The following is a 24,089-nucleotide window of genomic DNA, read 5'->3' as shown; positions in this document are numbered from 1 at the left end:
GTGAGCACCTCTAACAGAGCTGCTCTGGGAGGAGGGTTGCAAAAGTTCAGTTCCCAGCTCAGGATGATGATCTGGAAACTGGTGTGAGGTATGGTGCAGTGCCCGTGGGCAGGGCAGAAGGGCTGGCTCTGGGAGGGAGGCATGGGCATTGCTGCTTCCCTTTGGCCTCTGGTTCCCGGTGTCAGTGCTGCTGCTTCCAGGCACTGAGGATGTTACGGAGCTGCTGATGGGAGCTCGGGGCTCTGCTCCCTCTCCCATTAACAGTTAAACGTCTCTAATGCCAGCAGGGGACAAAGATAGACTTTGGAGAGCTCAAGTGACTGCAGCTTGTGGTCACTAGCAGGTCACTGTGCTCTCGTGCTGAGGTGATCTGACCCTGCACTGATGGGAGAACTGCCTGGCAAATCCCGATGGGAATCCACCTCAGCAGCATTTCTGATTGAATGTGCAACTCTTTTGCTTGTACAATGTCATGTTTTCTAGCTTTGTCTTAAAATAGCAAATTTGAAGAGTGTGGGGATTAGACTTTTTGGGTTAATGTGAGCTTTTTGTGTTGCTTGGCAATGTTTGTAAGGTATTTAATGAAGAATTAATTGCTGTAAAGTACAAATACAGAACTCAGATGAAATACAGGAGTATTCCAACTACTGTTTACTAACCTGAAGAGTAGGATAATGTGTTTTATTGTCCACACACGCCCTGTTTCTCCCACCCCAGTGGTGACACTGCACAGCAAGGTTGTGACAGTGGCTCTGTGTGGACCTGATGTTTTGGCTGTGGACTAACCCGATGTGCACCCTTACCAAGGAGGGTTTGAAAGTTCTTTTCTCCTTGCAAGCAGAGCTCGGCTGCAGGGTGCTCTCTGAATTTCAGTGCCAAGGAAGGAATTGTCACAATTTCCAAAGCTCTATTAGAGGCAGATGTGGAGTACACGTTCGACCTCACCGTCAGGAAGGAAGGGATGAGTCCCGAAGCTACCAACCAAACCGTACGTACCACACCCAGCTGTCACCTTCTCTGCTTGGCACAGCCACCTCTGAGGCACAGAGTCATGGGATGGTTTGGGTTGGAAGGACCTTAAAGCCCACCCAGTGCCACCCCTGCCATGGCAGGGACACCTGCCACTGTCCCAGGTGCTCCAAACCCTGTCCAACCTGGCCTTGGGCACTGCCAGGGATCCAGGGGCAGCCACAGCTGCTCTGGGCACCCTGTGCCAGGGCCTGCCCACCCTCTCAGGGAAGAATTAGTCCCTTTAGTCCCTTTCCCAAGGAAATTTCTGTAAGAGAAAGGAAACTTCTTTCCTGCTCTTTAGCAGTCCCAGCTCTTCACATGCCACAGGCTCTGCCCTCATTTTACCCAGAGAGCTTCCTAAGAGCCAGGGCTCAGTTTTACTGTCAAAAACTCCTCTCTTCTCACCTTCCAGGTTCTTTTAAGGGAGGATTTTTCAGTGCACGTTGTTTATGCCCCACGAATCCCAACGCCGAGTGCACCCGCACAGTTCCTGTCAGGAACATCCACCTTGGTGCAGTTGGCAATTGGAGATGGACTCAGGCTGGGAGTGGAAACTCTTACAGCCTGGGTTTGAAACCAGAGCTGTGGGATGAAAAGAAAAAAAATGAAATTGATAGTCTTTCAAGGACATTCCGTACTATCTGGTTTCCATGCAGGAGCACAAAACAATGCTTCCAGTGTCGCAGGAAATCTGCAGATACTGGCGGGATGGATGGAGCTCCAGCGCAGTGCTGGGGAATATTTATCCCCTTTTAAGAGTCTGCCATGTTAAACAATGTCTTCATTGCTGTCTTTGAATTCATAACACTCATGATGCCAGGGCAGAGGGCTCAGTCCAGTGCTGGACAAGCCCATTTCCTCAGGGATGAAAGGAATTTAGCCAGAGCGCAGAAGTCGGAGTTCAGCTGCTGTTGTGTCTGAGCCACCAGTGCCTCTGGAGCTCTGCGAGTGCTCTGCCAGGAAGGTGTGGTGATGTCTGGAGATGTACAGTTGGATTCCAGCTGAAAGCCTGGAACAACGTGCTGCTCCCTGGAAAAGGTGGTTCTTCCATCCCCACCTGGCAGCACAAGCAGGGTTTGCTGGGAATTCAGCACCAGGGACCAGAGGGATATGTCAGAAGTAATTTATGTTGTTAAAAAGTATAAACAAATAAATCCAGAACGACCTAGATCGGCCCAGCTTGGCATTGGGTGGCTCCTGCAAACCACTGATGGAACTGGGTAGTGTAAGAGCAGAGATGCAGCTTAAATCTGACCCCAAATCCTTTGGGAATCCCTTCCTGCTGTTTCTTAGCACAGACTGGGCTGGTGCAGAGCAATTCCTCCCTGCAGCACCAGGTGCTGGGGTGTCTGTGTTTTGGTGTCAGACCTTCTGATGGAGCCTTTGCCCTTCCCAGGTGTTCATCAAGAGGGGAGGAGTCCCTATTGTGTCCCTGGAGTGCGTTTCCTGCAAGGCTCAGTCTGTCTACGAGGTCAGCAAGAGCTCCTATGTGTACCTGGAGGGCACCTGCCAGAACTGTCACAACGACTCCAAGCTTGGGGTAAAGTCACAAGGCTTTGCTTCACCTTTGGGGGCTCTGGGAGAAGGGCAGGCAGAGGAGTCAGGGTGGAAAGGGAAAGAGAAGTGAAGTCCTGCACCTAGATTGTCACAGAGACAAGGAGGGGAAGCAGTCTCTGGCCACAAGCAGCAGCAGGTGAGTCTGGCTGAGTCCTTGTGGGGTCATTTCTAAGCCAAAGCCGTGAGTGACCAGGTCTTTCCACACAAAAGCCACTTTTTTTTTTTTTTTTTTTCCTTCTCTATAATAGATCTGTAAAGTGATTTTTCTCCCTGCTGGTTGGCATTTTGCCCATTATTCTGGTGGTTCAGGCAGAGGTGGTTCAGTCTCTCCTCTTGTGCCCACCTCTAATTCCAGCTTCCACTGCAGCCTGTGGAGTGAAGCAGCTTTCAGCACTGGAAGTCCTGTTGCTCCCAGCAAGCCCAGCATGTCCTTGCCTGGCATTTTCTGCCTGGTTATCTCACTGTTTCTCCTGTTATCACAATTGTAGGTTTGTGCTATTAACAGTAACCACCCAGCACATAAAACACGGTATCCCGTGGAGACTCCACCAGTCCTTCATTTATTTCCTGTGTTTTGTACTCTGTATTATGAAATATTCTGTTGGAAGGTGATGTAATTCCAGAAACTAAAGTAGATCTCACAGTGGAAATATTCCCACCAGACATTTTGGAAAGGTTCCAGTTCTTGTTCCTGTAGCACACAAGACTAAAGCCGAATTATCAACTGCAAATTTGGCAGACGCTCCCACTAGAAATCTGTTGCTTTTTATAAAAGGCTCAATCTGAAAACATTTTAAGGACATAACTTCAGCTTCAAACCGAACCTCTCGTGTCTTTCCCCCGTCCATCCCTGCAGAGGTGGGCAGCTCACAGCTTTAAGAACAAGTCCCTCATCCTGGACAAAACAACCACGTCCACCGGCGACACGGGGATGAACCTGGTGCTGAGGCCAGGAGCCCTGAGGGATGGCGAGGGCTACACCTTCACCCTGCACATCACAGACCTCACCACGGGGGAGGAGGGCTTCGCCTCCATCGACCTGCTGCCCAACCAGCCCCCCGTGGGGGGCTCCTGCCGCCTGTCCCCCGAGGGACCCCTCAGGGCTCTGGTGACCAAGGTGCACTTCGAGTGTGCAGGTGAGAGCACCTGCCAGTCCCCCCTGCTCCTCACTACCAGCTGCTCTTCCCACGGGTGTTCCCTGCACCCCAAACTCCTGCCCCGGGGTGCTGCTGGCCAGGGCTGGGCTCAGCAGTGGTTTGGTCTATGAGCAGCTTTGTGTGCCCGAATTGTGGAGCTCCCAAACTCCCCACAACAGGCAGGCAGTTTAAAAATTCCTAACTCATGTAGGTGAGTGGTGAGATCCAGGCCAGGCCAGTTCTTGTGGAAGGGACTGGTCATTTCAGTGCAGGAAAAAGAAGATGTACCCAAAACTGAGTCACAGTATGTGGGGAGAATCAAAAGACAAAGCAGTGGGGCCGTCTCTGCTGTGTGGGCTGGATGTTCCCACCAGAGCCACCTTCCCAACCAGCTGCAGAGACAGCAACAGTGAGCCCAGCTTTGGAAAAGTGGCCTGGCCGATGTCCCACAGCCTTGGGCCAAGGACTGAGTGCCTCTGGAAACCAGATTTCCCCAAATGATCGGTGCTGGAGATTAGAGCTGTTTGTGCACAGTGCCGGGAAGCCACGCTGGGAGGGGATGAGCCCTGCTGCTTCCAGGGGGCTGGGCACCAAACTGGGGGAGCAGCAGAAACGTGTTCAGGGTCATGGGGTTCTAACTTTGGTATGTTTTGAGCTATCCAGAATAATGCTGGAATCAATTCCTGTTTGGAATGGTGGGAATTTCAGCTCTTAGTGATTGTTTTTAAGCTGAAGTGACAGACACGGGACACGGTGGCAATGCCAGCACCTTCACTGGGGCTCACTGGCAAACAAAGTGAATTTCCCAACTGCCCAGCTCCCATCAAACTCCCCATAATTCCTGGGAGCTCCAGGGAAAGCTTTTTGTGGGTTTTATCCTGTACCCAGTTGTTCCTGAGATGCTGAGCTGCTGGAGAGCTGAGCCTCTGTCTAAGGTCAGGCCTTGCAGGGCTTGTACAGCAGCTGTGGCTTTTGTCACTCCTGTTCCCAGTCCCAGCAGAGTTATTCCTCCTTTTTATTTTTATCATGAATTTTTCATAATCCCTTTAAATATTACAGAACCCAAACACCCAAGGAGAAACCCCTAAACATCACAAAAATTCAGAGAGAACCAAGGCACCCATCCAGCCTGATGGAGTCCTTGAGCTGTCCTCATTCTGGGGACAAGCTGCCAGAGCAGGGGACCCTTGCTGGGACAGCAGCAAGGACAGGTCCCTAGAACCATCAGAGCATCCTGCAATGGTTTGGGGTGGTCTTTAAAGGCCATCTTGTCCCTAGAACCATCAGGGAATACTGAAATGGTTTGGAGTGGTCTTTAAAGGCCATCTTGTCCCTAGAACCATCAGGGAATACTGAAATGGTTTGGGGTGGTCTTTAAAGGCCATCTTGTCCCTTTCCAGGGACACTCGCCCTAGTCCAGGTCGCTCCAAACCCCGTTTGTGCTGCAGGGCTGAGCAGGACAGGACCCCCCAAGGCAGGGCAGGGCAGGGCAGGGGCAGTGCCAGCTCCTCTGGGGCGCTGTCTGCAGCTCCCCACGGCCCTGTCAGAGCCCGCTGGGCTTTCCTTGCAGGCTGGCGGGACACGGAGGACGCCGAGGGGCCGCTGGTGTTCATCCTGCTGGCCTCGCGCCACCGGCCCGGCCACTTCCACGAGTTCTGCGTCTACAAGGGCAGCCGGGCCGAGCACGGCGCCTTCCTGCCCCCTGGCTTCCACGAGAGCGGCTTCCAGGTGTCCGTGGCCGTGCTGGTGCAGGACCAGCTGGGAGCCACCGTGGTGGCTGTCAACCGGTAAGAGCCGCTGGGCTGGCGCTCAGCCCTGTGCCAGCCCCAGCTCCCCGTGCCGGGCTGGTGGCGGGTCCCTGTCCTGATCCTGGCTGAAGGGATTGCCTGCTGGAAGAGGCTGTTGGCAGGAAAGGGAGGGGAGGCTCAGCAGAAGTGCACACAAAAAATTCCAGGCTTTGTGGAGTGTTGCTTGATGGGGGAGGCTTTCCCAGGAGTTCACTGCTTTGGTAGAATCGTGGATTTGTTAAGTGGGAAAAGACTCCTGGGATCATGGGCTGGGCCAGAGAGGAGCCAGGCTGCAGGTCCGTGGGGCACCAGGGCAGCAGCAGCAGCACTGCCTTTGTGGGTCACCCACCTGCCTCCCCTCCTGTCCCTTCCCAGCCCAGCCTGCACTTCACCCAGGTACCTCTTTCCTTGCAGCTCCATGGAAATCGGCCTCCCCGAGGGCTTCCCCAGCCTCTCCCACTGGCTCTACAATCAGACTGACACCGTGCTCCAGGGCTTGGTGAAACAAGGGGACCCCCAGCAGGTCATTGAGTACTCCCTGGCCCTCATCACCATCTTAAATGAGGTAACACAGCTTGTTCTGCCCACGAGGGGCATCCAGAAGTCCTTGCATTCACTAGGAGAATTTTTGGGCCAGATTTTGTGCCATGATCTCTATAGGCAGGGCAGGAATTCGGGGCTGTATTGCTGTTTCCTTGCCCATGAAAAGGCTGCTCCACACTGGAAACCAGGCAGGGATGATCCCCCTGGGCACAGGCACCCTGCTTAGGTGGATAAGGACTGCACTCCAGGTACCTGTTAGCTGCTGAGTGCCAGGCTGTTCAGATAATTGCTTGGAGAGCAGAAGTGACAGTGAGGAAGCTCTGCTGGAAAACCTGCTCGTTAGATCCCTCTGGGGAGAAGCAGAGGCAGGAGATGTGGAGTGCAGGGAACAGGTGACTCCAGCTCAGCTCAGCAGCCTCTGAAACCGCTCTTCACTCTGTTATTCTCCCTCCACCTTCCTCAACTCCTCCTGTTTTGTTTTGCACCCCCAGTACGAGCGGTCCGTGCTGGTGGAGCCCGAGGCTGGGCAGGAATTCGAGCTCCGCACCTGGACTCGCAACAACATCACGGAGACGCTGAACGCGCTGAAGGTGAACACGGTGGATGACATCCAGCAGATCTCAGCTGCCCTGGCACAGTGCACGGTACGGCCCTTCCCCACCTCTGAGCCTGCAGGGGCAGCCCCTCAGTCCTGCCTGGGCTGGCCTGGCTCTCTCCAAACACACACAGGCTTCTCTGAGCCCGCAAACCTCAAAAACCCCTTCTTTTTGTTCCCCTCTGCCCGGGGCTTTGGGGTTGAGCACATCCCATTCCATGCTGGAGCAGTTTGTTTCTGTCTCTCCCACCTCCTCCTGCCTTGTGACTTGATTTTGCTGTGGGAGCTTAGGTCTAGAAATAGAATTTTTATTCCATGGGGAAAGCTGATATTCCAGGATTAGTTTGTGCTCTGGGCAGGAATGAAAAGCTTAGGAAAACAGTACTCCAGAAATTCCCAAGTGGCTGAGACAAGTGGAGTTCACACATTCCTTTGCTGCACAAGTGTCCATCAGGGCTGATACATTTTCGATTTTACCTACAATGGAGAGGAAAAATCAGAATTAGTTTCTCCTGGAGGGATAAAAAAAAGAATCTTGAACTTCTTGGTTGATTCTCCTCCCTAAGTAGGAGCTGCCCTTGGGTGGTTCCTCCCCATAACCCAGTGTCTTCCCCACCTCCCTGATTCCTGACTCCGATTCACACAGTCTGTCCTGGCTTCTCAGAGCTTACAAATAAAGCAGAAGAGGGGGAATTCAAGACCTGCAGATGCTGTTTTGATTCTTCACCAAAGCATATGGTGAATCACGGCTGAATCCTATGATGATTAAAAGAAAGAAGATGAATAAGAGCGAGGAACGGGGTTGTAACAGCTTCCATGTGTTCCTCAGTCCCTCCCATCCAGCCCTGGAGAGTGCAGGAAGCTCCAGGCCATGGCTGGAACATTCTGTTTCTTGGACACATCTGGGAGCAGGGGGAGGGACATCCATCATGCCTGAGTGGCAGGATTCCTCCCACAGCCTTCAGGAGGATTTGGACCCCGAAATGGATTCAGCTGGGGTTAATCCTGCTTCCACTGGAGGTCGTGGAGTGGATGGAGGAATCCCATCCAGCTCATCCTGGCTGGTTGCTGTGTGTGGTCCCAGAGGGGAGGTGTGCCTGGTCCTTAGGAGAGCACACCAGGGAACACGAATTTAGAATCACAGAATCCTGGAATGGCTTGGGTTGGAAGGATCAGTTTGCTCCAAGCCATGTCCAACCTGGCCTTGAACATTTCCAGGGATGGAGCAGCCACAGCTTCTCTGGGCAACAATTTCCTGCCTTTATTCCTCTTCCCAATCCAAAAGCATCCTCCGCCAGGTATCCTCTGCCTGCCTGTACACTGTCACTTTGGAATGTCATGGGAGGGGGATGGAAGAGCCTTGGAGCCACCGACAAGTTGCTGGCCACTGTCGGTGTGAGCAGGGCAGCATCTGCCAGCCCCTTTTCCAGAGGGAAAAGGTCTCCTGAGGACAGAGCCAGCTGGGCTTTCCCTGGGCTGTTCCTGCCCTGGCAGAGCCTGGTCCCTTTGCAGGTGGTGAGCAAAGAGCTGGTGTGCAAGTCCTGCCTGACAAGGACCCTGAACAAGCTGGAGACCATGATGACCATCCTGCAAGGGGAGACCACCCAGGGCACGGTGACACCGACCGGCATCGCCGACAATATCCTCAACATCACAGGTGACCTTGTCCTCGGGGTGGGGACAGGGGACAGGCTCAGGGGCAGGAGCAGGCTGAGGGGAGCTTTCAGGCTCCTTCCTCTGCCCTTTGGGCTTTGGCCCACAATTTTAGAAAGTTCCATCTGCCATTTGGAGCGTGGCATCCCAGCCCTCTCTTCTCCCTGTGCTTTTCCCAGAGTTGTCCTGGCTTTGGCAGCTGCTCTGTGGACATTTACATCTGACAGTTGTTAATATAACTCACTAATACTCCTAATAAGCTCACTAATACTCCAGGGGATTCACTTTTTAGTAAACAATGAGTAACAGCTATGGCTTCCAGATGCTTGTCTTCCTGGTTGGAGTCCAAGGAGGCTGTCAAGCCTCACTGGGACATCTGGGAGCACTGTGTGGAAATTCCCACCTGGGTGACCTGGGGGGAAGCAGAGACACCTTCTCTGCACCCCTTGTTACCTCTGCACTCCTTTCTGAGTGTTGTGCACTTTATAGTGCAGAAGCTTAGGAGCATATTTTTGTTTCATCTGTTCTCTCCCTGTTTCCTGAGCTGTGGTTCTCTTCACTACACAGGAGGGAAATCAAATGTGATTAGGTATTTCTCACCAAACCTGGTAGATTAGAGAGGCAGCAGGAACTGCTGACAGCTTTGCTTTTATCTCTGGGCTATGAACAGTCCAGTGAGGAAGGTCATGTGCAGAGGGACAGTGAGAAGACAGCAAGGAAAACCTTGTCTGATTGCTTTGGGAAGGTGTCAGGTGTTCTGACTGTAGCAGTTATCCGGGCCATTTACCACTTCCTCTTCCTTTCTCTCCTGGCAGGTGACCTAATCCACCTTGTCAATACAGTTTCACAAGAATCCAAGCCCCAGGAGCTGCTTGCTGATTCCCACAATTTGCTGCTGGCTCCCAAAGCCTACAACCTGTCCTCCAGCCTGATGCGAATCCTCATGAAATCCCGGGTGCTGAACGAAGAGCCCCTCGAGCTGGTGGGAGGAGAAATTAAGGCCACAGGCAAGAGGTCTGACCCCTTTAACCTGCTTTGCTACGAAAACACACCAAACTGCCAGTTCTCCATCCCCCAGGCCTTCAACTCCACCCTTTCCAACCTGACGGATGTCATCCAAGTCATGTTCCAAGTGGACTCCAACCCCTTCCCTTTTGGCTACATCAGCAACTACACCGTGTCCACCAAGGTGGCCTCCATGGAGTTCCAGACACACAACGGGGTGCAGATCCCCATCGGGAGCCTGGACTCTGAAAAAGCCATCACCGTGATGGTCTCAAACAGCACAGAGCCCGAAAATCTCGTGGCTGGCACTGAAGTCATCGAGGCAAGAACATCTGTCAACCTGATTGTGATCATGGAGAGCAACAACAGGGAAGCAGGACTGCACTTTCAGCTCACCTACAGAGTCCTCAATGGTAGGGCTGGCAAATCCATCTCTTTGTTAGTCCTTCCTGTGGGAGAGGAGGGCTGGGTGTGAGGGATAACCAGTGTGGGGAGGGATGCTGGGTGGCAGCAGCAGGTTCCTCACTGCGTGGTTGAGGTTCTGGCTGTCCTGGACAATCTCCATGCCCAGTGTCATCCTTGCTTGGTGATTCTGGCCCTGGGAAGCCTTTTGCTGTTCCTAGCCCTTCTGTTGAGCCACATTAGCCCTGGAAGGCATTGTCCAGTCTCTCTCCCAGGCAGGCCCAGTGGTATGCAGTGCTCAGGCATCCTCTGAGGAGCACACTGAGGGAGCACACTCTGGAGAAGCATCTCCCACAGCTCTCTGCACTCCTTCTTTCCCAGGCCCCAGTGCTGACAGCAGACCTGTGGTTGAGCCTGCCAGAGGTTTTTAAAGCCCTTTCTGTTCCTTCTCCTCCCCACAGAGCATTACCTGGCCAGTGAGCCCGAGCCCTTCATCATGGCCTATCTCCATCACGAGCCCGAGCCCAACGAGCACAACTGCTCTGCCTCCAAGAGAATCAGCCTGGACGCCCTGGCTGGAAGTGACCACAAGCTCTACACCTTCTTCACCTCACCCAGGTAAGAGGAGCCTCCCTGGCAGTCCCTGTCAGCCTCAGGCTGTGCTGTGGATGCGTGTGAGGGGTGCTCAGGTGGTCTGTGGAGCCCCTGAGTACCTGCACAGCCGAAGGGTGTAAATTACACCATGTTCACTGGGCTTTTCCTCCTTTTTGAGTGCATCCCTGCCCTTGTGGCTGGGAGCTTTCCATGGGCACACTCCACCAGAATTGGGCTGGTATCCCTTCAGGAGGCAGGGGAGTCATCTCCTTGCTCTTTCCCTTCTCCAGAACGGACGACCCCATCCAGAAATACTACCTGAACATCACCAACCACTTCAGCTGGTCGGCAGTGGAGGTGACCCTGGGGCTGTACACGTCCCTGTGCCAGTACTTCAGCGAGCAGGAGAAGCGCTGGAAGACAGAAGGAATTGTCCCCCTGGAGGAGACCAGGCCAGACCAGGCCGTGTGCTTGACCCAGCACCTCACAGCCTTTGGGGCCAGCCTGTTTGTGCCCCCAAACTCTGTCCAGTTCATCTTTCCCGTGAGTAGAACAAAGCAGAGGCTGTGCAGTGCTGTCACACACAGAACAGGTTGTTGTCACCTGGAGCAAAGCCGTAGGCTCCTGTTGGTTTCGTGTCAAAGCACGGGCATTTGGGAGCCTCTGGGAGGTGCAGATAGACACAGCTCAGGAGAAGCTGCGTCCCCTGGTTGGGAATCCTGGCTGGAAACAGACCTTTGCAGATGGCTTTAGTCCCTGCTCTGGACACCTTGACTGTGTCTGCACAGTGTCTGTATCTTAGGGAGATGCCAAAGGCTCCTCCCAGCTGTCACCCAGCACTGTTTGATCCCAGGGAGTCGCACCTGCAGCTGCTCCCTGCTTCCCAGGGGCCTCCAGCTCTTCCTGGCCGTGCCCCTGTGTCGCTGTCGAGGCAGAACGGGAATGAGAAGACTGATTCAGAAGGCTGTGAGAGTAAAACTCTGATTTATTTAAAATACACCGCTTTTTTATATAGAGCTTTGCAAAGGTTGAATCTATTGGTTCCAGAGTGAAAACAACTTACAACATTGGTGCTGAGTGCTTGATGCACAGTGATAGAACTTAACTATAAACAGTGTGAGAACAAGAGAGATAAAGAATTATTTACATTTTTTTGCAGTTCTTTCCCAGCTTTTGCCTGGCTAAAAACTCTCAATTTCTTTCTTTAACTAAATTTGAGACCCACACCCCCGTGCCTTGAGCAGGAGCAGGGAGCTGCTGGCAGCTCTGTGGGGCCACGGCCTGCAGGGAGGCAGGGAATGGGAACGGGATCCTCCTGGGGTTGCCTTTCAATGCTTTTCCCTTCTCCAGGCTCCAGGCCCAGGGCTGAACTACATCGTGCTGCTGACGTGCGCTGTGTGCTTCGTCACCTACTCGGTGGCTGCTCTGATCGTGCACAAGCTGGACGTGATCGACACGAACCGCGTGGGGGTGATCCCCTTCTGCGGCAAGAACGGGATGTACAAATACGAGATCCTGGTGAAAACGGGCTGGGGCAGAGGGTCAGGTGAGCCCACAGCCTGCTCCCGTGCCTGGTTCCTGGGGGACACCTGTATATGCTGAGGGCATGTCACGCTCTGAATGCTCCCAGAGCTGAGCTGCAGCTTCAGTCCAGGGCTTCCCACAGCATTCCCGGGTTTTGTTGTGTGATGATGGGGCAAGTCAAGGGAATGGTTTGGGTTGGAAGGTTCCTTAAAAACCTCCTAGTTTCAAACTCCTGACATGGGCAGGGACACCTTCCACTAGCCCAGGCTGCTCCACCACTGGCTGCTGTGGTGGGATAAGCAAATGCTGCTGGAAGGAACCACCCAGGAGAGAAATTCCCCCATCCTGCCTTCCTTGACTGGGCTGTGGTTGCAGAGGCAGAGATTGTTCCTCACTTCTGACCCTCTCCTGCCCAGCTGGCCCTTTGGATGGCTCCTTTTGCTGTCCTCCAGGATCCATCACTTTGTTCTGAATCCTTCCCAACAGCAGGCAGGCACAAAATCTGGCTTCTCCTCACGGGCTGGGTGTGTGCATAGATGTGTCACAGGCAGGGCTGGGGAAGAGCTGCACCTCGGGTGGGCTTCCCTGAGGGATCCCCTTCCTTCCCTGCAGGAACCACAGCCCACGTGGGCATCGCCCTGTACGGGGTGGACAACAAAAGTGGCCACAGGCACCTGGATGGGGACAACGCCTTCCACCGCAACAGCCTGGACGTGTTCCAGATCGCCACGGAGCGCAGCCTGGGCAGCGTCTGGCGCATCCGCATCTGGCACGACAACAAAGGTGGGGCACACAGGGGCCACGTGCTGGCCCTGGACAGGGGCAGCTGGCCTGTGCTGACCGCTGGATCGAGGGGACATTGTGGGGGGACATTGCGGGGGGACATGGAGTCTCCCTCACAGACTGGCCAGGTGCCACCCCAGACACAGAGCATGCAATGTGCCATGCAGTGTGACCATAAATGTCACCCCAGGCACAGAGCATGCAATGTGCCATGCTCTGTGACCATAAATGTCACCCCAGACACAGAGCATGCAATGTGCCATGCAGTGTGACCATAAATGCCACCCCAGACACAGAGCATGCAATGTGCCATGCAGTGTGACCATAAATGTCACCCCAGGCACAGAGCATGCAATGTGGCATGCTCTGTGACCATAAATGTCACCCCAGACACAGAGCATGCAATGTGGCATGCACTGTGACCATAAATGTCACCTCAGGGTGAGGTGGCTGTGCCACGCTTCCCTGGTGGGTCCTGTGCAGTGCCAGTCGTGTCCCTGTCCCACTGGCGGTGCTCACGTGGCCCCTCAGTGTCGCGGGCTCGCGCAGGGAGTGTGTGCCATGAAATAATTCCTTTGTGTCCCCCCGTTCAGGCCTGAGCCCCTCGTGGTACCTGCAGCACGTCATCGTGCGGGACCTGCAGAGCAGCAAGAGCTATTTCTTCCTGGTGAACGACTGGCTGTCGGTGGAGAGCGAGGACAACGATGGCCTGGTGGAGAGGGAGGTGTTTGCTGCCAGTGAGTGCCTCACATCCCCTGGCTCCTTCTCACCCCTGGTGCCTGGGCCCCTCATTTTCTCCAGGCTGAGCCCCCCAGCTCCCTCAGTCACTCCTGGAGCTCCATATCCTTCCCCTTCTCTGGACACGCTCCAGCCCCTCCAGGTCTTTCTTCTTGTGAGGTTCCCAGAGCTGACCCCAGGGCTGGAGGTTCCTCAGCAGTGCCCTGTGCAAGGGACAGGTGCTGCCCTGGGGTACAAGCCAGGTGCCACTGGCCTCCTGCCCACCTGGGCACAGCTGGGCTCACCTTCAGCCCCTGTCACTGCCAGATCCTTCTCTGCCTGGCAGCTTTTCCAGCCACTCATCCTCACACCTGGAGCACAGGGAGGGCCCCTGTGGATGGAGTGTGCTTACTCTGGAGTTTCTGGGACAGATGTGGCCGGCTCAGCCGGGTCCCCACGGTGGTGCAGCCACCCTGAGCGTGTCACTTTGTCACTTTGTGCCCAGGTGAGAGCGAGCTGAGGAGCTTCTGGCGGATCTTTGTGGCAGAGCTGCAGCGCGGGTTCTTCGAGAAGCATGTGTGGCTGTCGCTGTGGGACCGCCCGCCCCGCTCCCGCTTCACCCGCGTGCAGAGGGCCACCTGCTGCTGCCTCCTCATCTTCCTCTTCCTCTGCGCCAACGCCGTGTGGTACGGCGTGGTGGGCAGTGTCCACCTCAGGTGTGTCCATGGCGTGGTGGGCAGTGTCCACCTCAGGTGTATAAAGGGCAGTGTCTACCCCAGGTGTGTGTGGTGTGGTGGGCAGTGTCCACCTCAGGTGTGTCCATGGCGTGGTGGGCAATGTCCACCCCAGGTGTGTAAAGGGCAGTGTCCACCTCAGGTGTGTGTGGTGTGGTGGGCAGTGTCCACCTCAGGTGTGTAAAAGGCACTGTCCACCTCAGGTGTGTAAAGGGCAGTGTCCACCTCAGGTATGTCCATGGCGTGGTGGGCAGTGTCCACCTCAGGTGTGTAAAGGGCAGTGTCCACCTCAGGTGTGTGATGGGAAGTGTCCACCTCAGGTGTGTAAAGGGCAGTGTCCACCTCAGGTGTGTAAAGGGCAGTGTCCAGCGCAGGTGTGTCCATGATGTGGTGCCAATGTCCACCCCAGGTGTGTAAAGGGCAGTGTCCACCTCAGGTGTGTCCCCAGCCAGTCCCTCCTTGCTCGGGGCCCTCCTGCCTGTCCTGCTGGGGCAGGACACATCTTCCATCTGCTGGGAAGAGCTTCCTTGCTTGTGCCTTGGGTGTGCCCTCCCCATTCTAAGGAGTCTGGGACCAGGACATGGATGATGGATGACCAAAACCAGCCTGATTTTGGTTTTCAGGCCCATTTATTTCTTTGCACATCTGGAATTCCTGGTTGTGCACTTTTGTCTGCTGCTTGCTTACCTGGTGACCCCAAATGCTGACACTTTCTATGATCCCCTGCAGCAACGTGGCCGTTTCCAGCCTGATCCCTGTCAGTGTGGACACGGTGGCTGTCGGCCTGGTGTCCAGCGTGGTGGTTTACCCTCTCTACCTGGTCATTTTATTCCTCTTCCGGATGGCTCGTGGCAAGGTAAGGAGGAGGGGCATGGTTGCAGGCTGCTCAGGCGGGTGGGAGGCCACCAGGTTTGCTTTTGGGAGGCAAAATTCTGCCTTTCCTGGGACCTCACTCCTCCAGCTGGGCTCTGCACTTGCCCAGTTGTGCTGCACCAGGGTCAGACCCTTCTCTGCGCCGCTCCCTGAGCTCAGACCACTGCTGGCCTCTGTCGGTGCCCAGGCAGCACAAGGCAGATTTTAGAAGCTGTTCAGGCACTTCCTCCCTCAGGATTTCAGCGTGTGTGACAGGCACCCAAATGCCCAAGGCAGGAGCCCAGGAGCTGCTCGGTGGAGCCTCTCTGATGCCTGCCCTGGGCAAAGCTCAGCTGGCTGAGCAGAGCTGAGCTGAGGCAGCTGGGCAGGGATTAGCTGGGGATTTACCGACTAGTTAGGCACAATTAGCAGCCCCATTAAGTATTGCAGCCAGCTGCTTGGGGATCGATGAGCAGCAAATGTGGCTGATGCTGCTGAGAGCACACAGGAAAATCTTTCAGACTTGTAGCTGGGACAGTTGTGGCACGTGTGGCTACGGGTGTCTGGGAGCCAGAGGAGGGTGGGCATGTGGCTGTCTCAGTGGCAGTGTCACCTCTGTCCCTCCTGTGTGCCCTGCAGGTCTCCATCAGCCACACCGTGACTCACTCAGACCAGCAGTCCCTGGAGATCGACAACTACCTGGACTCCTCCATCCTCGACAGCTCCTTCCCCACCTTCCCCGGGCTGCAGGCAGAGGTAACTGCGTCCCTCCCTGCAGCTGGGCAGGCTCTGGAGGTGTGAGCCCAGGGCTGGGAGTGACTCCTGCTGCTCCCAGCCACGCTTAGACCAGCACAAACCTCTGTCATGCTCCTGAAACTGCCCCGTTCCCCGCAGGCCTTCTCCGAGCAAACCAAAACAGATCTGTTCCTGGAGGACTCCAAGAGGTGAGATGGAGCAAACAGGACTTCAGTCTGTGCTTTGCTGGGCTGGGCTTGGCTCCCACAGCTGTTTCCCCCTTCAGTTCTGAGAGGAATAGCAGATTTGTCTTTACAAACAAGCTGGGGGTCTGCTGGTAGATAAAACTAGTACTGAGAGATGAAAGGAGCAATGGGGAGGATTCCACTGATGGATGAATGAGAAAAGATAGTTGCTTTTACAAATAAACTTTAGGGTTGCTGATAAATTAAATTGGACATTGAAAGATGAAAGAAACAATGGGGAAAACCCCTAAATTCCATAAGAATTTAAAATTACAAGGGAGGGTTATACATTTGAGGGGAATCTTTGGTATCAGGCGTTTTGGAAAGTCTGAACCTGTCAAGTACCTCAGCTGTGGGGAAAGAGAGGGAAATGTGGAAAATTGGGATAAAAAGGAGGCTGCATCCTCCAAAACTTTGAGAGACCCCAGGGGAATGCCCCACAGCCTCTCCCTTTATTCAGATAAAGTAAAAGGACTCCTCTGTCTCCTTTTTGAACATAAACCTCTGATGTCTGTGGATTAGCTTTCCTGACAGTTCCTTTTCTCGTGCTCCCCTGGCTCCTGACCGCCCCCGTTGCCCTTTTCCCACAGCCTGGTGCCGTGGCCCTCCAGCGAGGCCCTGCTCAGCTGGCCAGACCTGCTGAGTGACCCCTCCATCATGGACAACACCATCCAGAAGCTGAAGAGAGGCCGGGCCAGCCGCCACCTGGGGCTCGAGGCCCCGCTGGCCGCCGAGGAGGACGCCTTGTCCCTTGGGATTCACCAGGGACAGCCCCGCTACTTCTCGGCCTCAGGTGAGCCTTGGGGCAGAGCTGGGGCAGCAGAGCTGCTGCCATCACCACTGGCTGTGCTCTGGGTTGTGTCTGCTCTGTGGGGTTTTAGTCTGGAAAAGCAGAAATCCTGGTGGGCATCAGACTGAGGTGGGTGGTCACACGGTGCCAGCAGGCTGGGAGCCAGGAGAGGTGTGTTCCCGTGGGAATGCTGCATGCAACCAGCACTTCCTCACTGGTTTCAAAGCCACAGTGTGTCCCTGAGGATCTGGAGGTGGCTGGAGAAGGAGAACTTGGCTTTCTGAACCAGCAGCTCTGTGGCCAAGCTGGGATAGACAGGAGCTGGAGGCCAGGGAGCAGGGGAGGGCTGTCCCAGGGAGAAGGACATGGCTGAGACCCTTCTCCTCCTCCTCCTCCCCTGTCCCAGGAGGTGGCTGAGCCGTGCTTGGGGTGGTGCTGGGAGCTGAGCTCCTGCCAACGCTGTCTGTGCTCTCTCTTTCCCAGATGAGGATCTGATCCGGCAGATCCTGGCAGATGGAGCCAGTGGCATCTCCCAGGACCTGGGGCCATACGTGAGGGCAGAAACAGATCTGATCTCAGGCCTGTGAGTGTTTGGGGAGCAGAGCCCCACGGGGCCAGAGCCTCCCACCCCCTGCCCTCGCACCCAGCGGAGCTGAGCTGGCTTTGGGATGCTTTCCAGGGTCACTCTGTCCCTGCTGGCCAGGACTCCTGCAGCCCCCACAGCTCCAGGAGGGCACTGCCACCCTTCCAGGAGCCACCTGGAACCTCCCCTAAAACTGTGTCTCCAGCAGTTTTGGACTGTGGGCAAAGTGCTGGATGAGGGCTCCCTTCCTGGCACTGGTGGGAGGGAGAAGGGGATTCTACCCAAATCCCTGTAGTGTTACCAAGGCCAGGACACCCTGCTGGGCACCCTGACCACCACCCCAGGGCTGGCAGCCCACCAGCCACTGCAGAGTGGCAGGCCCAGGGAAGGGAGGGATTCTCAAGCCCTGTCCATGAGACACAGAGCAGTGTCTGTGCCTTGGGGACGTGTGTGGTGTCCCAGCACTGGAATTCAGCCCCCTTGGTGCCAGCCTGCTCTGCACAGAGCCAGCAGAGGCACAGCTCTCAGCAGGCTCCCCCTGTGCCCGGCAGGTCCAGCGTGTTCGGGGAGAAGGTGGAGACTGTCATGATGCAGAGGCTGAACGACAAAGGGCAGAGCGTGGCACCTCCTCCCAGGGAAGTCAGCAGATCAGCCAAGTCCACCTGGACAGGTACCAGGGCTGTGGCCCCGGGCTGTGCGGGCACAGGGCCCATCCACACTACAGCACCTGGAGGCACAGTGGGGTGAATTGGAAATAAAACAGAGAAGGAGCCTTAGGAAGGGCTGCTCCCTGCCTGGGATATCACTGCTCCTGCCAGCTTCTCTTGGAGCTGGATCTCAGCAAGCCCTGGGCCAGCACCTGTGCTGTGACAGGCCCTGCAGTGTCCCCTGGGGAGGCTCTGCTCCCTCCTCCCCCAGTTGCTCTGCAGCCACCAGGGCTAGAAATGTGTGGGGTGATCCCTCCAAACTCCCCCAGGGCTGGTGGTGGGCTCTCTGCTGGGATGAGTGCTGAGCCCAGCCCTTCCTGTGCCCACGGGGCCTTTTGCAGTGGTGTTCACACTGCTCTCCCTCCTCCTCCTGCTGCTCCCAGTTGCAGACCAGACGTTCAGGAAGCGCCTGCTGCCGCCCTGGTGCTCCCTGCTGGCTCACGGCATCAGCCTCCTGCTCTTGGCCACCGCCGCCGGCGTCTCCGTGTGGATCGGGGTGGGCTTCTCCTCCAGCGTGGCCCTCATGTGGCTCATCTCAGGGATTTTCAGCTTTCTGGCATCGTTCCTGCTCTGGGAGCCCCTGAAGGTGAGCGTGGCACGAGTGCAGTCGCACAGACCCGTATGTGGAATTATCTTGTCCAGCTGCTAATCACTGTCATGGAATTGTTAAGGTTGGAAAAGCCCTTTCAAATTATACAATCTATCAGGCACCACCACCATGTTCACCACTAAGCCATGTCCCCAAGTGCCACATCCACGTGGCTTTTGAACACTTCCAGGCATGGTGGATCCACCACTGCCCTGGGCAGCCCCTTGCAATGCTTGGCAACACCTTCCACAAAGAAATCAGGTCAGAGTGGACACTGTGTGCACTCAGTGGTCTCTCCCATCCCCTCAGGAAGGGCAGGATGGGGACACCAGAGGCAGGGCTGCTGGCAGGGCTGGTGGCACTTGGTTTTGAAGGTCCAGGCAGGAGCTGTGCCGTGCTGGCTGTGCCAAGGGGCCCACGGGAGCTGCTGCTGGAATGCTGAGGTGGCACAGCTCCCTGCAGGCTCAGCACTCTCCCTGTGCCCCAGGTGCTGCTGGAAGCCCTCTATTTCTCCTTGGTTGCCAAGAGGCTGCACCCAGAGGAGGATGACACCTTGGTGGAGCAGCCCTGCGTGGAACACGTGTCCGAGAGGATCAGCAAGGTCCGGCCCCCGCAGGGATTTGCCCTCTTCCAGGCCAAGGAGGAGGCCAGGAAGGTCAAACTGCTACACAGGATGCTGAAGGTGGGACATCTCCTGCTGCTGTGCCCAGGGCTCAGACACATCTGAGTGTGGATCCTCCCAGTCCGGCTGGCATGCCCTGAGTGCTTGGCTTCAGCTCCTGCCTCAGTTTCTCAGCCTCTGGGTCTGATCCTGGTGCATGGCCATGGAAAGCACTGTTCTGCTGCAGGATTGGGATCCAGCCCTTCCATGCAATCCCATTTTTACTCTTTGCTTCCCAGAATTTCCTCATCTACATGATGTTCTTGCTGGTGGTCCTGCTGACCAACTACGGCGACGCCTCCCGCACCAGCCGGGCCTTCCTCCTGCAGAGCTCCATCAAACAGCAGCTGGGCAGCAGCGACTTCCTGCTCATCAAGAGGTACCTGCCAGCCCCTGGTGGGGTCAGGGGGGGCGTCTCTTGGGCTTGTGCTCCACAATCTGTCCCGTAAAAAGTTCCTTGGTGCCCATGTGGAGCTGGACAAACAGCAGGTCCTGTTTGTCTCTGTGGTTCTGCTGCTCCCCTGGAGAGCAGAGGGGCCTCTGGGGATTGAGAGGTTTAATTTCTCTGAGGTTTAGTGGTTTCCCCAGTGGGAAGGGGCTCTGGGAGCTGGTATTGATCTTTCTGGAGCTGCTCGAAAGCACAAGAGTTTCTCTGTCTCCAGAATTTACATCCACAAGTTCTGGCCATGAACAGGGTCACTCACGAGAGCCAGAAATGCCATCTTGGCCAGATCTGCCTTTCCTCGCTCTTCACGTGGGTTTAGCTGGGTTCAGTTTTCCCAGCTGATGTTCCACTCCGCTGGGAGCTCCCAGCAGCCCAGTCTGGCACTGGGGATCGCTGGGCTGAGGGTGTGTCCCTGCAAAGCCCTGGGCTCTGTGTGCACGTCAGTGTGCCTTGTTTGACTCGGCAATCTCACCCCTTCCCCCTGCAGGTCGGATCAGTTCTGGGTGTGGATGTCTCAGGTGTTCCTCCCTTACCTGTACAACAACGGCTCTGGCCAGGAGAGCCACAGCACCACGCTGGGGACAGCGCGGCTGCGCCAGCTCCGCCTGCGGGGAGGTAGGAGCAGGAGGGAGGGCAGGGACGTGCCTCTGCCGGCACAGGGTGAGGTGACAGCCCTGGAGGGCTGAAATGGGCAGCTCTGGGTGCAGCTGGGGCTCAGGGGAGGCTGCACAGCTTGGGGAGGCAGTGGCTCTGCTCTGCAGAGATGAACCGGGGCGGTGGATGGCGGAATCCTGGAATGGTTTGGGCTGGGAGGGACCTTAAAGTCCATCCAGGGACATCTTCCACTTCCTGGCTTGGACACTTCCAAGGATCCAGGGGCAGCCACAGCTTCTCTGAGTGCCAGGGCCTCCTCACCCTCCCAGGGAAGATTCCTTCCCAGTATCCCATCTAGCCCTGCCCCTCTGGCAGTTTGAAGCCAATGATGTATCCAGGGATCAGAGTGCAGGTTCCTGATTTCCCAATTGGAATGTCTCTGTTCTCCTCCACTTGTACCCACCTAATCCACTCTGACCTGGAGGCATGGATCTATCATGACTCCTAAATTGGACAGCTGTTTTAATTAATAATATCCATCCTTTTCTGAATCCCTGCCTTGTGCATGCCCATTCCCTCACTCCTGTGCACTGGCGGGGATGGGGTTGGAGGGGTTGGGAGGGAAGGTGAGCTCTGTGCTGGCTGTGCTGGGCTCACAGCGTGGTCTCATTGCAGCTGAGTGCCAGCAGAGTGCCCAGGACATCCTGCAGGGCATGGGCAGTGCCCAGAGGAGCTGCACTGACCAGCACAGCTTTGCCACTGCTGACTATGGAGTGGGCTGGGAGAGCACAGCCGGGAATGGAACGGCGGCGTGGGCACACTCAGCATCCGACCTGGCGGGGTAAGGGCTGTCCTGCCTGCCCCTAGCCCTGCTCCCACCCCTGCTCCTCCTCCAGGGACCCTTACACACCTCTCCAAGGTCTTTGCTGGTGCCCTGGGTTGTTCCCAGCCCTCACTTCAGCCCCTGAGCCTGGCAAAGGGGGGATGGACACAGAAATTCCGAATGGCCTGAACAGCAGCATTGTGCTGCTCTGGGGGCCCAGGGGCAGGGGGTTCAACTCTGCTCCTTCCAGGGCACAGACAGGGCAGGGGAACCCAGCAGCTCAGATTTCTGCTCAAGGGGGTGACAGGAGGTTGTCCCTGGGCAGGACATAAATCACCCTTGGTTTCTTCTCTGGTTTGTCCCTGGAGGCATCATCTCCATGCAGGTGTGGGCTTGGGGCTGTTCTGAGGCTGGGGGGACTGAGGTGGATCAATGCACCCCTGTTATCTGTCTTGTGAAATAAATCCTGAGGGGCAGGATCTGCATCTGCACACTAGAGCAGCCAGTGTCCTTCAGCCTCACCCACGGCTCCTCTTCCTCTGCAGGATCTGGTACTGGGGCTACATCTCCTTCTACGACAGCAGTGGCTACGTGCAGGAGCTGGGCCCTTCCCTGGAGCAGAGCCGGGCTCAGCTGGAGTTCCTGCAGCAGCACACGTGGATCGACAACATGTGAGTGTGGCAGGGCCATGGGGGTGTCCTGCTGTCACCTCGGGGTGCTGCTGGAGTGTCCCGGGGGCGCAGGATCCATGTCCCACCCAGGAGCGGCCCCAGAGCCAGTGTTGGCCCAGCCCCTGAGCTGCTGCTGTCCCTCTGCAGGAGCCGGGCAGTGTTTGTGGAGCTGCTGCAGTACAACCCCAGCGTGGACCTGCACGTGGCCCTCACCCTGCGCCTGGAGTTCCCTGGGGCCGGCCAGGCCATCGCCGCTGTCACCGTCAGCCCCTTCCCCCTGCTGCGGCTCAGCGGGGGCGTCACCCTGCAGCTCCTCATGATGGTCAGTGTGGGGCCTGCCCTGCGCCCCCTGCTCTCTGCGTGGGGCTCTGGGGACCCTCACCCAGCCTGGTCACTGTCCCCACGTCTGTCTCCCTGCCTGGGTGTGGTGTCAGCAGAGCCCTCATCCCCTGGGCGCTGCCACCCTGCCACAGGGGCACTGGGTGTGGGCACTGGGGGCCTTCAGGGGGGACTGGGGTACTGGATGAGTGAGGAGGGCAGGGCAGGATGTGCAGTGGTGGAACTTGGCCTGGTTTGGGAGGATTTTGCTGTCATGGGGTTCCCCAGTGCAGCACAGCAATCAGGGCTTGTCCTCGCATCTCCTGGTGACTTCTCCATTCCTCCTCTGCTGGTGATGTCTCCATAACCTCTCCTGTGACCTGTCTGTTGCTCCCCCAGGTGTTCCTCATGCTGTTTGTGGTTTACTTCGTGGTGTCGGAGTCTCTGGCCATCAAGAAGGAAGGCAGAGCCTACTTCACCCTGTGGGGCAACTACAGCCAGTGGGTTTTCATCCTGCTCACCACGTGCACCGTGCTGGTGCACCTCAGCCAGGCCACCCTGGCTGACCAGCAGTGGCTCAGGTACCTCAGCAACCGCAGGGGCTTCACCAACTTCTACCAGGTGGCCTTCCTGAGCTCCGTCTTCAGCAGCCTGGCCGCGTCCCTCCTCTTCCTCCTGACCGTGCAGGTACAGGGGGAGCAGCACGTGGGTGCTGGGTGCTTTGGCCCCGCTGTGCTTGTCAGCCCTGCCAGGGGAGGGGGTGGCAGGGAGGCCACGTGTGTCTCTGCTGGGCACTTGTGGTCTCTGAGGCCTCTGGGCCCTCGATTCCCTTGGGGAATTCAGCCAAGTGTGGCCGATGGGATGGTTCTGTCTGCAGGCAGCCTGCAGGCGGGGGTGTGTGTGCTCTGCTGGGGTTTGGGTGTCTCACGTGTCTGAGAGACCCTTCCTGAGCTGGTGGTGTGTCTGTAACTCTCTCCTCTCCCCTCCCAGGCTGCCCAGCAGCTGCGCTTTGTCCGGCAGTGGTCAGTGTTTGGAAAGACCTTCCAGAAATCCATGAAGGAGCTGATGGCTGCAGGGGTGGCCTTCGCCCTCCTCCTCCTGGCGTACGCCCAGCTCGGCTTCCTGGTAACCACCCCGTCCCCCTCCCTCGCAGAGGGGCTGCTGGTGGTCCTGCTGCCCCTTCTGCCTCACCCTGGCATGACATGAGCAAAGCCCCTGGGTCCCCTGGGCACTCTGTGCCCACCCAGCCCGTTGGTGTGCCACCCCTCAGGGCCCATGTGGGAGGGGGTATTGAAGGTCAGGGGAAGGCTTTGCTGCTGCTGCCTTCTCACACATCTCCTCTGTCCCTCCGCAGCTCTTCTCCTCCTCCTCCGAGTCCTTCCGCAGCGTGGGCAGCAGCCTCCTGCTGCTGCTGGCCCTTCTGCGGGGCAGCGCCAGCCTCCGGCCCTGCCTGCCCGAGGCCTCGGGGCTCTGCTGCCTCTTCTGCACCTCCTACGTGGTGCTGGAGGTGTGGATCGTGCTGCGGCTGCTGGCGGCGGTGCTGATCCACAGCTACCGCGAGATGCACTTCGAGCTCTACCGGCCCGCCTTCGAGCCCCAGGACTACGAGATGGTGGAGCTGTTCGTGCGCAGGCTCAAGATGTGGATGGGCTTCAGCAAAGCCAAGGAGGTGAGGCCAGCCTGGGTGAGGCCAGCCTGGGGGCTCTGTAGAGAAGGGGCCGGGTGGCACAGATCAGCATCCGCCATCCCTAAGCCTTTCCCTGCCTCTGGCTGCTTCCTGCAGCCGGGTTCCTCTGGCAGGTGAGGGCTGGAGCAGTGTGGGAATCCAGAGCTTCCCTCTGGCTGCCCTCTGGCTGCCCTGGGACCCTGGCAGGGGTCAGGAACCCCCCTGGACAGAGCCCCCAGAGACACTGGCTGTGATCTCTGCCCATGGAAAAGAGTTTTCAATCTTACAGGATGAATTACAAGCTTTGAGTGTTTGATAAGAGTAATAATTAAGTGTAGCACGGGTGCAAAAGTAAAATTTTAGGTTTCT

At 56.6% G+C, this 24,089-nt stretch overlaps 1 protein-coding gene across 2 annotated transcripts in view; it reads left to right on the top strand.

Moving 5' to 3' along the window:
* The window catches only part of PKD1 (polycystin 1, transient receptor potential channel interacting), an 81,576-nt gene that overhangs the window by 53,008 nt on the left and 4,479 nt on the right, over positions 1 to 24,089 (top strand). The window contains exons 16-45 of one of the 2 annotated variants that reach the window (XM_072935744.1): positions 842 to 988; positions 2,408 to 2,551; positions 3,425 to 3,704; positions 5,275 to 5,491; positions 5,906 to 6,056; positions 6,526 to 6,678; positions 8,142 to 8,291; positions 9,103 to 9,700; positions 10,151 to 10,307; positions 10,574 to 10,826; positions 11,634 to 11,829; positions 12,420 to 12,590; positions 13,184 to 13,327; positions 13,813 to 14,023; positions 14,771 to 14,897; positions 15,533 to 15,649; positions 15,788 to 15,837; positions 16,464 to 16,666; positions 17,147 to 17,246; positions 17,798 to 17,916; positions 18,337 to 18,539; positions 19,030 to 19,224; positions 19,443 to 19,582; positions 20,136 to 20,263; positions 20,918 to 21,083; positions 21,611 to 21,736; positions 21,884 to 22,058; positions 22,454 to 22,741; positions 23,045 to 23,179; positions 23,409 to 23,723. In XM_072935744.1, coding sequence (XP_072791845.1) covers positions 842 to 988; positions 2,408 to 2,551; positions 3,425 to 3,704; positions 5,275 to 5,491; positions 5,906 to 6,056; positions 6,526 to 6,678; positions 8,142 to 8,291; positions 9,103 to 9,700; positions 10,151 to 10,307; positions 10,574 to 10,826; positions 11,634 to 11,829; positions 12,420 to 12,590; positions 13,184 to 13,327; positions 13,813 to 14,023; positions 14,771 to 14,897; positions 15,533 to 15,649; positions 15,788 to 15,837; positions 16,464 to 16,666; positions 17,147 to 17,246; positions 17,798 to 17,916; positions 18,337 to 18,539; positions 19,030 to 19,224; positions 19,443 to 19,582; positions 20,136 to 20,263; positions 20,918 to 21,083; positions 21,611 to 21,736; positions 21,884 to 22,058; positions 22,454 to 22,741; positions 23,045 to 23,179; positions 23,409 to 23,723 — 5,559 coding nt within the window. The remainder of the gene's footprint in view (positions 1 to 841; positions 989 to 2,407; positions 2,552 to 3,424; positions 3,705 to 5,274; positions 5,492 to 5,905; positions 6,057 to 6,525; positions 6,679 to 8,141; positions 8,292 to 9,102; positions 9,701 to 10,150; positions 10,308 to 10,573; positions 10,827 to 11,633; positions 11,830 to 12,419; positions 12,591 to 13,183; positions 13,328 to 13,812; positions 14,024 to 14,770; positions 14,898 to 15,532; positions 15,650 to 15,787; positions 15,838 to 16,463; positions 16,667 to 17,146; positions 17,247 to 17,797; positions 17,917 to 18,336; positions 18,540 to 19,029; positions 19,225 to 19,442; positions 19,583 to 20,135; positions 20,264 to 20,917; positions 21,084 to 21,610; positions 21,737 to 21,883; positions 22,059 to 22,453; positions 22,742 to 23,044; positions 23,180 to 23,408; positions 23,724 to 24,089) is intronic. The other variant, XM_072935745.1, reaches the window with a different exon arrangement.

Source organism: Taeniopygia guttata, chromosome 14 (genome assembly GCF_048771995.1).
Source record: "Taeniopygia guttata chromosome 14, bTaeGut7.mat, whole genome shotgun sequence".
NCBI lineage: Eukaryota > Metazoa > Chordata > Aves > Passeriformes > Estrildidae > Taeniopygia > Taeniopygia guttata.
This window is presented reverse-complemented; position numbering and strand designations above follow the sequence as displayed.